This window comes from Mobula hypostoma, chromosome 4 (assembly GCF_963921235.1).
Source record: "Mobula hypostoma chromosome 4, sMobHyp1.1, whole genome shotgun sequence".
Taxonomy (NCBI): Eukaryota; Metazoa; Chordata; class Chondrichthyes; order Myliobatiformes; family Myliobatidae; genus Mobula; species Mobula hypostoma.
Genome location: NC_086100.1, coordinates 153,748,447 through 153,763,735, shown reverse-complemented (window position 1 = coordinate 153,763,735; position 15,289 = coordinate 153,748,447). Strand labels below are relative to the sequence as shown.

General features: G+C 37.9%; 1 protein-coding gene across 3 annotated transcripts in view; it reads right to left on the bottom strand.

Annotated features, from left to right (window-relative positions):
* The window catches only part of hgsnat (heparan-alpha-glucosaminide N-acetyltransferase), a 92,270-nt gene that overhangs the window by 29,932 nt on the left and 47,049 nt on the right, over positions 1–15,289 (bottom strand). For all 3 annotated transcript variants that reach the window (XM_063046756.1, XM_063046754.1, XM_063046755.1), the window contains exons 6-10: positions 6,092–6,161; positions 5,537–5,643; positions 4,681–4,757; positions 3,771–3,801; positions 2,913–3,073 (exon numbers count right to left, since the gene is read on the bottom strand). In XM_063046756.1, coding sequence (XP_062902826.1) covers positions 2,913–3,073; positions 3,771–3,801; positions 4,681–4,757; positions 5,537–5,643; positions 6,092–6,161 — 446 coding nt within the window. The remainder of the gene's footprint in view (positions 1–2,912; positions 3,074–3,770; positions 3,802–4,680; positions 4,758–5,536; positions 5,644–6,091; positions 6,162–15,289) is intronic.

Below are 15,289 nucleotides of genomic sequence, written 5' to 3'. Positions count from 1 at the left end.
ACTAGCAGATAGCATTCTGGACCTACTGGTCAAGCAACAATGGCTTGAATCTCAAGATGACAGTTGAGAAATTGAAGATTAAGTAACTAAACATTATTTTTTAAAAATGCTGATCTCAGGAAAAATCAGAAATTATAACTTTAAAACTAAAATGATACTATAAGACTAAATACAAAGTTCACAGACAGCATTAACCCATTACCACTAAACACAAGAGCATGGATTTGCAGATCAGTAACGGAGAATCATTTCCCACTACCTTTTGACATTTCGACAAGTTATTGCCTTACAGTTCATCATATTCCTCATAAATCTGAGGAATTTTAAGGCTGCTGTGGCCAGCTCAGTTATTTTTCATTTATAAACTATACAAAGACGAAGTATAGTTTTACAGAGTTTTGAGAATTATTATCCGTCTCATGTGTCAACAAACCTAGTTCAAAATAGCAATTCTAAACATTGGTGAAAGCATAAAGTATAAATTTAAAAGTCTGAAGTGAGCTTTTTTATTTTGTGTTTCCAGTGGAATAAAGGAAATTACAACAGCATGAGAGGAGAACTGGCCAAGGTTGACTGGAAAGGGACACTAGCAGGAAGGACAGCAGAGGAGGAATGGCTGGAGTTTCCGTGAAAAATGAAGGAAGTGCAAGACAGATATTCCAAATAAGAAATTTTCGAATGGAGGAAGGACACTACCATGCAGTGAAAATTAATGGTCTGAGGGTGGATAAATCTTCTGGACCTGATGGAATGCATCCTCAGGTTCTGAAGGAAGTAGCTGGAGAGATTACGGAAGCATTAACAATGATCTTTCAAGAATCGATAGATTCTGGCATTGTACCGGATGACTAGAAAACTGCAAATGCTACTCCGCTATTTAAGAAGGGTGAGAGGCAGCGGAAAGGAAGCTATACACCTTTTAGCCTGACATCAGTGGTTGGGAAGTTGTTGGAATCGATTGATAGGGATGAGATTATGGAATACCTGGAGGCACATGACAAGATAGGCCAAAGCCAGCATGGTTTCCTGAAAGAAAAATCCTGCATGACTAACCTACTGCAATTTTTTGAGAAAATTACAAGCAGGGTAGACAAAGGAGATATAGTAGACGTGGTGTACTTGGATTTTCAGAAGGCCTTTGACAAGGTGCCACACATGAGGCTGCTTAGCAAGACAAGAGCCCATGGAATTACAGGGGAGTTACTAGCATGGGTGGAGCATTGGCCGATCGGCAGAAAACAGAGTGGGAATAAATGAATCCTATTCTGACTGGCTGCGGTTACCAGTGGAGTTCCACAGGGGTTGGTGTTGGGTCCACTGCTTTTTACAATATACGTCAATGATTTGGACTATGGGATGAATGGATTTGTGGATAAATTTGCCGATGATACCAAGATTGGTGGAGGTGCAGGTAGTGTTGAGAAAACAGACAGCCTGCAGAGGGACTTAGATAGTTTAGGGGAATGGGCAAAGAAGTGGCAAATGAAATACAATGTTGGAAAGTATATGTTGTTGCACTTTGGTGGGGAGAGAATTCAAAATGCAGAGATGCAAAGGGACTTGGGAGTCCTTGTGCAGGATACTCTAAAGGTTAACCTCCAGGTTGAGTCGGTGGTGAAGAAGGCAAATGCAATATTGGCATTCATTTCTAGAGGCACAGAATATAAGAGCAGGGATGTGATGTTGAGGGTCTACAAGGCACTCGTGAGACCACACTTGGAGTATTGTGTGCACTTTTGGGTCCCTTATTTTAGAAAGGATGTACTGACATCAGAGAAGATTCACGAGAATGATTCCAAGAATGAAAGGGTTACTGTATGAGGAACGTCTGGCAGCTCTTGGACTGTATTGTCTGGAGTTCAGGAGAATGACGGGGGGGCGGGGGGGAATCTCAGAAACATTCCCAATGTTAGAAGGCTGAACAGATTAGATATGGTTATTTCCCAAGTTATTTCCTATGGTAGGGGAGTCTAGGACAAGAGGGCACGACTTCGGGATTGAAGAACGTACATTTAGAAGAGAGATACAGAGAAATTACTTTAGTCAGAGGGTGGTAAATCTGTGGAATTTGTTGCCACGAGCAGCTGTGGAGGCCAAGTCACTGGGTGCATTTAGGGCAGAGATAGAGAGGTTCTTGATTAGCCAGGGCATCAAAGGGTATGGGGAGAAGGCAGGGGAGTGGGATGACTGGAAGAATTGGATCAGCCCATGATTGAATGGCGGAGTAGACGCGATGGGCCGAATGACCTGCTTCTGCTCCTATATCTTATGGTCACACATGCATTGACATTGCATTTGCAAATTTTAATATCCTTTCTGCTTTCAATTCAAAGGATGTAGTCATCTGGATTCAAAGAAGAGATTGAGGAATCCATTGTGAAAAGGTGAGAAGTCAGCAAATGCAGCACATGAGCTCTGCTGGATTGTTGTAAAGACCAAAACAATCCACTAATATTTTTCAGTGAAGTAAACCTACCACTTCAACACTACTCAATCTACAAATGATTTCACTTACATATCGTGCCCTCATGGAAGCCAGAGATGGACAATGAATGTGCAGCATTCCCTGCATCAGCATTCAGTTCAAGTCTTTCTCAGAAAACCATGATTTCTCCTCATACATTTGAACTTAGATACAAGTCCTCTTTAAAAAGAATATACACTAATCCATTGCATGTGTGTACTTTACACCAAACAGTTCAGTGTCAACAGGAAAAATCACCCATTACTGCCTTTCCTTTTCACGTTTACCTATTTCAATTGCTCACATACACATATCCATAATTGATTAATGCACATATTTACTATTCATAAATTGAGGTTTCAAAAACCACGACCCTGAAGGATTATTTTCACTAATTCTAAAAGAAAATCAAACAAAATTTTAAGTAAATCTCTAAATCAGCACTTACGTGGTCCCTTGCAATAATTTGGGTTAATGATAAAGATGCCAAGCAAAACAAGTGCAGCAGTTCTCCAAGCAACTTTAGTCAACAGCTTCCACCTGGAGCGGTTAACCTGTAATGCGGAGTTCAAGGACAGGGCAACGGAGGTTCCCATGATAAACACAAACCTAGGGCAAACGGACAGCAGGCACAATAATATGTTGAAGAATCAACAATTTATTACTTTCCATATACAGTACATACACATTACACCCCATTCTTCTTAAGGTTGCTTAATTCATATCACCTAATAGCTTAAAACACAAAATGCCTTCTGTGCTGTTAAAAATGCATAATGTGTACAACAGTTAGTGCTGGAAATATGAATTTTTTTAAAAAATCACATTTCTGAAAATACCATTCCCATATCTGATGAACATCTTTCCATAGATGCTGTGGAACCTACTGAGTATTCACAACATTTGCTTAATTTATCTTCGAGAAATTTCAAAATTACTTCAAAGTTTACAGCAACTATATGCAATGTAAATACATCAATCAATAAAAGTCTCCCATACGCACTTTTTATGATTTTACCAAGCTATTTAGTAACTTTTTCAAAAAGTAATACAGGAAAAGCACGATACCTAGGCAGCAGTGTTCTTAGGGAAATTTCATGATTCACATCAGTCTTTACAAGTGTACAGATTAATGTTTTAGCAAAAAGGCAACACCCCTGAACCCAGAATGGAATTAAGCTTTCTGATATAGATGCAACATGCTACCAACAGAATTAACACCAGTCTGACTTGTAACTGCAAGATAATTATTAATCCAAGACATCATACTCTTGCCTAAAGCAGAAATAATTTTAAAAACTCTTACCAAGGAAAAACTAAATCTGCTACTGTTAGTCCTATCAGAAAAGAATTCAGAAAATATTAGCATTACATATGGAATTACAATATTATAGATTGATAATGAAATCAAACATAAACTAAGTGAAAATTATTTGCCTATGTTGCACTTTGAAGAGTTGACATGGAACCAGTGAAAGGGCACAACCACTAACTGAAGGAGTAATTGTCAACAGGCTGCATTTATAAAATGCCTTTAACACAGGGTGGCTGGGTGGAGATGCTTCTCTACCAAAGGATGTACAAGGTGCTCCTTCCCTCCACTTGCCTGCAGGTCACCCTTGGGTAAGGTGTAGCACCTGCTTAGCGCCCCCCCCCCCCCCAAAATCAGGGCTACGTGAAGCCATGAGAGCAGGTGGTGCACATCACAAATCCTGGTTATGTGACCACTGATACCAGGCAGACAACCTCTGAAAAGGATTGAAAATGGCCGGGTCATCAGTCTTATAAAACACTGCCCAGAAGGGGGCGATAGCAAACCACTTCTGTAGAAAAATTTGCCAAGAACAGTCATGGGCAATCATAGTCTTTCCATGTCATTGCATGGCACATAACAAACAAACATCTCAAGATGTTATCTTTAAAGACACTGTGCAAGGAGCAAAACCACAAAGAAACATGATCAAAAACCTGACCAAACATGTAGGTTTAAAGGAGACTCACAAGAACAACAGAGCGGTTAAAAGGCAGGCTTGGTTAAGGAGAGGTTTCCAGAATGATTACCAATAGTATCAATAAATCTAATAATCGAAACAGGAACATGGTAGGTTTTAAACAGTATAACAAAACAAGCCTTCAAAGAGCAATTTATACACAGTATGAACCTGCCCCAGATTAGTGATTAGTCACATGAACACACAGAAAAGTGCCTGACCCACCATTCCAACTTTCATGTTTGAAGAACCAGTATCTCCCACCTCCATAGTTAACAAAGATCATGATCACCAAAGCCAACCTAGAAGAACATACAGTAAAATGGTTACATTCTAACCAACAACCCCATTCAAAACAGTTCTGCCCCATACCTCGAATCTGGTGAAAAACAGGGTCACAGAAACAAGACATACAATATGGCTCATAAAAGTCACTTTTAATCATTCTATATCTTTATTTACAACAGATTAGCGATCAGTTTCATAGGGATTCAAATACATTCATAATTCTCTGAGGAACAGAAACACAAAGTGTTACTGTGACCAGGCTGATTCACCCACCACATCAAGCTCTCAGTTGCAATTTAAAAAAAAACAAATATTTATTTTTTAAACACTCAAATTGATTGATCCCTGTTTCGTTTGGATCTGTAGGGTCAGGGAACCAAGAAAAAAATTTAGTCATCATTTAATGAATAGCAGGAAAGCAGAAGGAGCCCCACGGCCTGCTCTTGAGGTTATAGGTTCAGAGTATAATGACATCAAGCCAAAGGGAAGAGACCAGCTGGTATTGTCAGATCAGCAAGACTTTAAGCGGCTCAGAGAGGGCAGGGGAACAGGGAACCAAAACTAACCATTCAAATAGTGGACAAAAGTTAAAAAGTAATAGCAACAGAGTAACTGTAGCAGTATGCTCTGCAACAGATCAGGCACTAAATATCAAGATTATATAAACCTGTGACAGGAAGCTTCCCTACAAACAGCATGGGGCAGAGAAAAGAACAACTTGTACAGGTTTACTCAAATGTACTTTAGGAATATTTACAATGTGAACTTTAAAATATTCAAAAAATGTAGTTACCCTCGCAAAGTGTCTAGTGAACGAAGCCGTTGGGAGCCTGCACTACGTCCAGGGACCAGGTTATTTTGATCAGTGCTGTCGCCCACACGGATTGGTGTTCCCAGCTCCTATGAAACAAAGCATACATATATATATATACACTTGATATTAAACCTGCTCTAAATATAATTGTAAAGAGGAAGAGAAAGCATGGAATTTCCATAAATAGATGCTATTTTTCATCAAGAACACTTCCCTGCCTGTTCATAATATAAACATATTCATAACCAAAAAGGTTCATCAGTAAGACGTGTAGTAGTAAATCAAGTTCTCACACAGCAGCAGATGCCTGCAGCCCTCCAGCAGCTGGCAAATTCATACCAATGTCTCCCAAATGCTCACTCGTACATATAGGCTAAACATTGGTGAAGCTTTCTTAAGCTATGGAGGACCTACACTGGCTTTGCATGCTAATAAACAATACCTTTCAATTTTAACTATTTTAACACTATCTACACAAACACCCATGTTCTTCCTACCTTTATGAAATCTGAGATAAAATTGCTCATTACTTACAGAATTGATTAACCGTTCCATCTCCACTCGACTTGATAGACGAAACAACAAGCTTTTAAAAAGAGCTAGCCTGGTGGAGAAATACACCGAAATTCAGCATTTCCCCACTTCTTTATTCTGCATTTACCTTAACATTTAAAGTACTTTGACGTGTACGAGGATAAGAAAAGTTTAAGGGATATGAGCCAAATGCATACAAATGAACTAGTTTAGATGGGAATCTTGATCGGCTTGGACCAGTTGAGCGGCAGGGCCTATATTGGTGCTGTGTGACTCTGTGACTCAAATGAAACAGCACAGGATAGAACTTCATCTCCTGCAATGTGTAGTCACAGTGCCTTGGAGTTTCCATGTGTTACTGTTTTACAACATTGAATCACAGTGGATTTAATTTGTCTTTTTTTGACACGGATCAACAGAAAAATACTGTGTCAAAGTGAAAACAGATCTCTACAAAGTATTAATTACCAATATAAAAAACAAAACAATTCATTGCACAAGTATTCACCCCCTTTAATATAACATGTGACGAGAATACACATAGATTAAGATGTTAGCTGTCCTGTGCTGGCACCAGTGGGATCAGCAGTTGGTCTGCCACCTGTCTTCAGGAGAAAGAGAGATAAGGAAAACAATGGAGCAGCATTTGGAGATGTTAATGAAGGGACGGGAGAGTTTAACCGAAGGAGAGCTGTCAAGATCGGCTCCCCCTTTGAATCCTGAACTGTTTGAAGTGATGGACAGGCGATACCCCAGCAGGGGGATAAAAAGGGACAGGTTCGCTAAGGCAACACACACACGACACCCCGAGGTAACGAGACCCTGGAAGCGGTGCGTCTCCCACAAGTCGGTGGGAAGTTTTGGAAGGCTGGTCGCGGGACCAAGCCATAGACGCACAGGGTGGAACTGCACAATTGGCGGGAACCTGGTGTGTGTGTCCGCCCTTGCCTGGGTGCCAGGTTCACCGCAGGGAAACGATCGTATCTGGAAACGGAGGGGTCACGGTCGGTGACCTCAGAAGACATCACAAAGGGCTCGCCCCAAAGCTGACTGCGAAGAATATCGAAGGTCTATGTGGAAGCCGCTTGAATATTCATTCGTTTTGCTCTCTCTCTCCTCCCCCCCACTGTCCATCTCCCACGGCAGTGATTACTGCGAACTGAACTGAACTTTGCGTCACTTTGAAACTGGTCATTTACCCCTAGACGACGATAGAGCTTGATTGATCCTGTTATCCTAATTCTGTGTACATGTGTGTTTATCATTGCTGAACTGTTGCATTTATTATCCTTTTGATTAGAGTACTGTGTTGCTTGTTCCTTTAATAAAACTTTCTTAGTTCTAGTAATCCAGACTCCAAATGAGTGATCCATTTCTGCTGGTTTGGCAACCCAGTTACGGGGTACGTAACAAACACGACAAATTATTACTGGTGCAGCCAACTGATTTTAGATGTTACATAACTAGTTAAGTGAAGATCTGTTTTGGGAGAGCTGTGTGCAGAAAAAGTGTTTCAATTTATTGTAGTAAAAATACATCTGTATCTGGAAGGTCCAACTGCTAGTGGGTCAGTATCCTTGCAAAAACTACACCGTGAAGACAAAAGAACACTCCAAGCATTGTCACAAAAAGGTTATTGAAAAGCACAAGTCGGAAATGGATACAAGTGAACATCCAAGTTAACAAACATCCCTTGGAGTACAGTTAAGTCAATCACCAAGAAATGGAAAGAATATGGCACAGTTATAAATCTGCCTGGAGCAGGCCATCCTCAAAAAAATGAGTGACCATGCAAGACGGCGACTAGTGAGGGAGGCCACCAAGAGACCCATGACAACTGTGGAGGAGTTACAAGCTTCAGTGGCTGAGATGGGAGAGACTGCGCATACAACAACTGTTGCTTCACCAATCACAGCTTTACAGGAGAGTGGCAAAGAGAAAGCCACCATTGAAAAATACTCACTTGAAATCTCGACTAGAGTTTGCCAGGAGGCATGTGGGAGACTCTAAGATCAGCTGGAAGGTTCTACGGTCTGATGAAAACAAAATTCAGCTTTTTGGCCATCAGTCTAAATGCTATGTTTGGCGTAAGCCAAACACCACACATCATCAAAAACAAACCATCCCTATCATGAAGCATGGTGGTGGCTGCATCATGCTGTGGGATTGCTTCACTTGCAGCCAGCCCTGGAAGGCTTTTGAAAGGTAGAGAGCAAAATGAATGTAGCAAAATACAGGGAAATCCTGGTGGAAAATCTGATGCAGTCTGCAAGAGAACTGTAACTTGAGAGAAGATCTGTTTTCCAACAAGACAATGACCCCAAGCATAAAGTCAAAGCTTAAAAACAACAACGTTAAGGTCCTGGAGTGGCCAAGTCAAGAGTCCAGACCTCAGTCCAATTGAGAATTTGTGGCTGGACTTGAAAAGGACTGTTCACCCACGATCCCTATGCAATCTGACACAGCTTGAGCAGTTTTGTAAAGAAAAAAGAATGGGGGAAAATTGCAGTCTCCAGATGTGAAAAAAACCCATGAAAACTTGGAAGTTTATCTTTTACTGTTTTGAATCACAGTGGATTTAATTTGGCTTTTGTAACAGAAAAAGACTTGTGTCAAAGTGAAAACAAATTGGTCTAAATTTTTAAACACAAAATAATTGATTGCATGATTACTCACACCCTTCAAGTCAGTATTTAGTAGATGCATCTTCGCCAGCAATTATAGGCTTGAGTGTGTGTGGATAGGCCTCTATCAGTTTTGCACATCACCTTTACAAAACTGGTGGCCTCCTCCACTAGTCCCCTTCTTGCACGGACAGTTTTTGAGGATGGTCTACTCTAGGCAGTTTTACAGCTGTGCCATATTCTTTCCTGATTGGCTTAACTGTACTCCAAGGGATATTCAGTGACTTGAAGGCTGGCTTGTATGGACTTTCGGTTAAGATGGCGATAGCTTAAGTCACTAAAACTATTGTTCCACTCCATTTCATATACCTGTTCTCTTTTATTTTACTTTTTACTCTTCCTCCCGCTACCGAATCTGCTGGCTGCACAATGAGCGTACCTAAAACTACTAAATCGGCAAAAAAAGATATTCCATTGGGAGCCACCTTGAGTGAAATTGCGTCACTGTTAGAACAAACCCGACAGGATATGTTTTCCCAATTTGGTTCATTGGAATTGAAACTGGATAAACTTAACTCCACACTGGAGAATCACGCTCAACGTTTCTCACATGTTGAAGTTACGGAGAAGTTAGATCGTTGTTGTAAAGAGCTGGAAAAAGTTTGCTCTACCCTAAAAGAGCACAATAGCAAGTTAACCCTTAAAGTTATGGATCTTGAAAGCAGGAGTAAACACAAAAATCTTCGAATTCTCGGTTTGCTAGAGGCTGTCGAAAATGGATCTTCTATTGAACTTTCCTCAAACTTTCTATGTGAGATTTTTGGAAGTGAATTACTTTCCAGTCCTCCAGAGATCGATTGAGCGCATCGAATCTTTACATCTCGCCCACTGGACAGCCAGAGACCACGTCCAGTGATAATTCGCCTCCATCGTTATCAAATCAAGGATTTACTAATTAAAGAAGCTCACCAACGTAAAAAGCTTCAATATAAAGGTCAAGCTATCCCTTTAGTAGAGAACTATGCACCTCAAGTTATCAGTCAACTTGCTGAATACAGAGTAGCAATGAAAGTTTTTTTACAATCCTGGACTTCATCCTTCTCTTGCCTATCCAGCCCGGCTCCGAATCAAGCTCGAGAACGGCGATTTTAAAAGTTTCAATTCAGTTGCAGAGGCGCAGACCTTCATTGATAGCCTATCTGCTACTTAGAGTTCCACAGATATGATATGATTTTTTTTGTCTTTTCAGCCTTTTTTTTTAGATAACAGTTATTTCCTTTATTATTTTTTCTAATATTCTAATCTTTATCTTTTTTTATTATTCATTTAATTCAATATATTTCGATATGATGGATTTCTATTTTTCAGTACGGACATTTCTACTTTTCTTAAATAGAGCTGATTGTGAAATTATGTAATTAGACACCTTTTAAAGGTCTTTGGAGATTTCATTTCAAAATGGAGTCGGTGTCGCATTAAAAAATTGTTATCAATTCATGAAGTGATGTCTTTGAATGGTTTCCTGTTTTTCCCCCAGACTTCAGTCTCCATTTTCTACAAATCTAGATTTTTAAAAAATTTTAAATGAAGCTGATGTCACATTTAGTTAATTAGTGGCTTAATTATGTTGCATTGTCCTACTGAAGTGTTTTTTTTCCATTTTCTCAATATCAGTTTCTATCTTTCATAATTTTAGTTCTTTAAAAGTTAATGAACTTTTTTTTTCTCTCCGGTTAGATTATTTTAACTTTAAATAGCAGTTGATGTTGTACCTTTAAATTGTTTCAGGTTTGGATCAAAAATCCTTTCAAATGGATTGGCGTTTTTTTCCCGATGTTTCAAGATGCTATTTGTGTTTTTCTTATTTTTTATGATCGGATGGATGACTTACTTGGACATTAAAGCTTTTTTTCCTGTATAATTGGGTTTACAGATTATCTTTTTTTTGTTTATCAATTCTAGCGGGAAAGTTGGGGTAAAGTTCTTTTTAGATCATTATCATATTTTAAGATTTATAAACTTTGAATGTATTGTTTTTTCTTATTACGATTAATTTTAGTTTGGAATTCTTAAAGCTTTTTGGTGTCATTTTCATTACCCTATTAACTGTTGGAATGGAGATAACTAAGATGTTACCTAACTGGAAGTTCAGTAGGGGGTTAGTTTTTCTAAGGGAGAGCTTGCTGCTTTATATTTTCAGCTTTCTTGCTGTAGGTTTAGAGAGTGTGGGTGGGAACTCCAATACTAATATTATATATGGAATTTTGGCATATTTGCACTATACAGGACGTAATTTTGCCCTGTTTTTTTTTCTTCTATACCTTTGCCCCAGAGTTGACATATAAATTTCAGATATGGTTTAATGTCTGCTACCTTTTTTTTTCTTATGTTCAATGGTTAGTCTGTTGAACTTTGTAAGCTGGAATGTTAGGGGTTTGAATCATCCGGTTAAAAGGGGGAGGGTGTTCGCACATCTTAAACAGCTTACAGCAGAGGTAGTTTTTTTTGGTTAAAAACAAGAAACACATATTCGTTACTCAGATAATTCTCGTCTTATGGTACGATGGTCAGGACAACATTTTCATTCAAGTTTTCAAGCCAAGGTGAGGGGCATTTCAATTCTTATAAACAAAAATGTTCCTTTTGAGCTTCATAATAAGATATCTGATCCAATGGTCATTTTATTATTGTTTCGGGGAAACTTTATAATATACGGGTAGTTTTAGTCAACCTTTATGCTCCTAACTCGGATGATGTAGGGGTTTTTGACCTTTTTTTTTTTCTGCATTGCCAGAACTAAGCTCATACTCTCTTATACTGAGTGGTGACTTCAACTGTTGGTTGGATCCAGTCTTGGACAGATCTCCTTCTATCCCTAGACAATTAACTCAATCTGCTTTATCAATTCAATCTTTTCTTTCCAATTATGGAATATTTGATATTTGGCATTTTTTTTCATTCATATGAAAGAGATTACTCTTTTTCCTCACAAGTACACCATACATTTACTAGAATCGATTATTTTTTAATTGATAATCAGTTGATTTCATCCATCCGTTCCTGAGACTATAAAGAGTATATTGATTTCAGATCATGCCCCACTTACATTGTCTATAGCTCTTCCTGGTCTCCCTCAAGTGAGTAAACACTGGCATTTTCATCCGACCTTGTTGTCCGATAACGGCTTTGTAAAATTTACAGAGGATCAGATAACTTTCTTCTTAAATACTAATTTATTACCTGAAATCTCAAGTCAGATTCTTTGGGATGCAATGAAAGCATATCTAAGAGGTCAAATAATTTCTTGTACAGCAAATTTGAAAAGAAAGACTCAAAAAGAACATTTAGAATTGATCAATCAGATTAAAGCTATAGACCAATTATATGCCCAGGTCAAGGATCCGGAGCTGTACAAGAAAAGAATGGAACTTCAAACTAAATGTAATCTTATTTCTACTTACCCGGTTGAACGCCAACTTTTGGGCAGTAAGAGTAAGTTCTATATTCATGGGGATAAATCTGCTAAGTCCTTAGTTAACAAACTTAGACGTTCTAAAGCAAAACAACACATCACTAAAATTCGAATGAGTAATGGGAATATTACTATGGACCATTCTGAAATTAATGATACATTCAGGAATTTTTATTCTCAACTTTATACCTCTGAATCCTTTAATGTTAGTACTACTGTTATGCAATTTTTAAATAGTTTAAAATATTCCTAAACTTTCTTCTGATCTCAAACATAAATTGAATGAGCCATTATCCTTAGAGGAAATATCCTCTGCTATTTCTGCTTTGCAGCCTGGTAAACCTCTTGGTCCTGATGGGTTCTCTGCAGAATTTTATAAATCATTTTCCTCATTGTTCTTATCCCAACTTAGTTTAGTTTTTTCTGATTCTTTTATACTAGATAAATTGCCTGCATCATTTGATGAGGCTTGTATTATTCTTTTAGCGAAAAAAGGCAAGGATCCATTAGAATGTGCTTCATACAGGCCGATGTCTCTAGTAAATGTAGATGCTAAAATTTTAACTAAAGTTTTGGCCCGTATGCTGGAGACCATTTTACCCTTAATTATCTCTGAAGATTAATCTGGTTTTATTAAAAATCGCCTTCCCCTTTTTAATATTAGGCATCTTTTTAATATCCTATATTCATCTTCATCAGGGATTCCTGAAAGTGTTATTTCTCTTGATGTTGAAAAGGCGTTTGACCGGGTGGAGTGGCACTATTTATCCGCAGTTTTAGAAAAATTCCATTTTGGACATAATTTTATTAAGTGGATTAAGATACTATATTCTCATCCAATTGCATCAGTTTTGACTAATTCTCAGCAATCCCAACCGTTTGACCTTAAATGTAGCACCCAGCAAGGATGCCATTTAAGTCCTCTGCTATTTGATCTGGCAATTGAGCCACTGGCAATTGCCTTTCACAGTTGTACTGAACTGACTGGGATCTAGATGGGCAGTCTTGAGCACAAAGTCTCTCTATACGCCGATGATTTGTTACTTTTTATATCAAATCCGACCACCTCCTTACCTTTGATGTTCTCACTTCTGAATAAATTTTAGTCAGTTATCCGGATACAAACTTAATCTACATAAGAGTGAACTTTTTCTGATAAATAAGGAAGCACAAGCATTAGAATTCCAAAATCTCCCTTTTAAAGTAGTAAACAATTGTTTTACTTATCTTGGTATTATAGTAACAAGGAATTATAATCACCTTTTTGATGAGAATTTCAATAATCTTTTAAATTTTACAAAGGAGTCTAGCACAGTGGTCACCTCTATGTCTTTAATTGGATGAATTAATGTAATTAAAATGTATATTCTTCCTAAATTTTTATACTTATTTCAATCTTTACCTATATTTATTCCTAAAGTTTTTTTTGATTCTTTAGATTCTATTACCTCATCATACCTATGGAAGGGTAAACAGCTTCAGCTTAATAAAGCTCATCTTCAAAAGTCTAAAAGAGAAGGTGGCTTGGCGTTGCCTAATTTTCGTTCATATTATTGGGCAGCCAATATTATCTTTTGGTCCTACTTTTATAATCAGTCTGTTTGTCCAACATGGGTGTCAATGGAATTGAACGCTTATAAGAAATTATCTATTCCAGCTTTACTTGGATTTATATTTCCTTGCCACTTGCCAAAATTTATTATTAATCCTGTAATCAGGCATACTCTGAGAATATGGGCTCAATTTAGAAAATATCATGGCCTTTATAGTTTTTCCCTTTCTAGTCCTATTCTACACAACCACATATTTCAACCTTCTATGCAGGATTCCACATTCCAAGACTGGTGTAGGAGAGGTATCAGGCGTTTTGAAGATCTTTTTATAGACAATCGGTTTGCAACTTTTGAACAGTTGTCTACAAAGTTTAATTTACCGAATACTCTTTTTTTTAGGTATCTTCAAATTAGACATTTCATTAGCCCTTTAATACCACATTTTCCCGAACAACCTGATAAAAATGTTGTAGACTTGTTTCTTCAAATGAACCCCTTGGGTAAAGGTTTAATTTCTACTATTTGTGTCAGATTTATGAATCTCAGACGAGCCCCTTCTGATAACATTAAAACTGCTTGGGAGCATGACCTAGGTTTTTCTTTGCCCGACGAGGTTTGGGATTCAATTCTTAAGTGAGTCAATTCAATTTCTTTATGTGCTCATCATTGTCTTTTGCAGTTTAAAGTCGTCCACAGAGCTCAAATGTCTAAAACCAAACTGGCGAAGTTCTATCCTGATATTAGTCCCTGGTGTGTCAAGTGCAAAGGAGGTGAGGCTTCCCTTATTCATATGTATTGGGCCTGTTGTACTTTGGAAAAATATTTTTTTAACTTTATCTTCTATATTAAATTGTCATTTGGAACTTGAACCTTTGATCGCTCTTCTCGGTATTTCTCGAGACCTTGACAAGCATTTGATCCCAGCTGAACGATGAACATTGTCTTTTGCCTATCTTTTAGCTAGACGTGCAATAATCCTTAAGTGGAGAGATGTAGTTCCCCCAACCCATGTTCAATGGTTTAGGGATATTATGTCTTGTTTCGATCTTGAAAAGATTTACTATTCTCTTTTTAATTCAGACATGAAGTTCCATAAGGTGTGGGGACCTTTTCTTGAATATTTTCATAATTCTCACCTAGATTGACAGGTGTATTTTTTTCTTCCCTTGATAGTCAGATCCTGCATTTCCAGCTTTCTTTGATTCTTTGATTAGGTAGCAGGCTGCTTTTTAAAAAACTATTATTCTTTTCTCTTTTTACTACAATATATAGTTCTGGGGTGATAAAAGTTTATCTCAAATGTCCTTTCAAATACTTATAATATAATGGTTGGCTTGGAGTTGGATAGTGGGTGGGTTGGGTGCTTTCCTTTCTATTTTTTCATTTTTAATATGGGTGACTTGCTCATTTGTTAAGCTATGTTTTATTGCTATTTTTGTCTGTATTGTATTGCAATGATCCTTCTATTTATACTATTGATTCTTTTTCTTCTACACTGTAGTTTGTAGAAAATCATAAATAAAATTTAAAAAAGAAAGTTTGCTTGTAT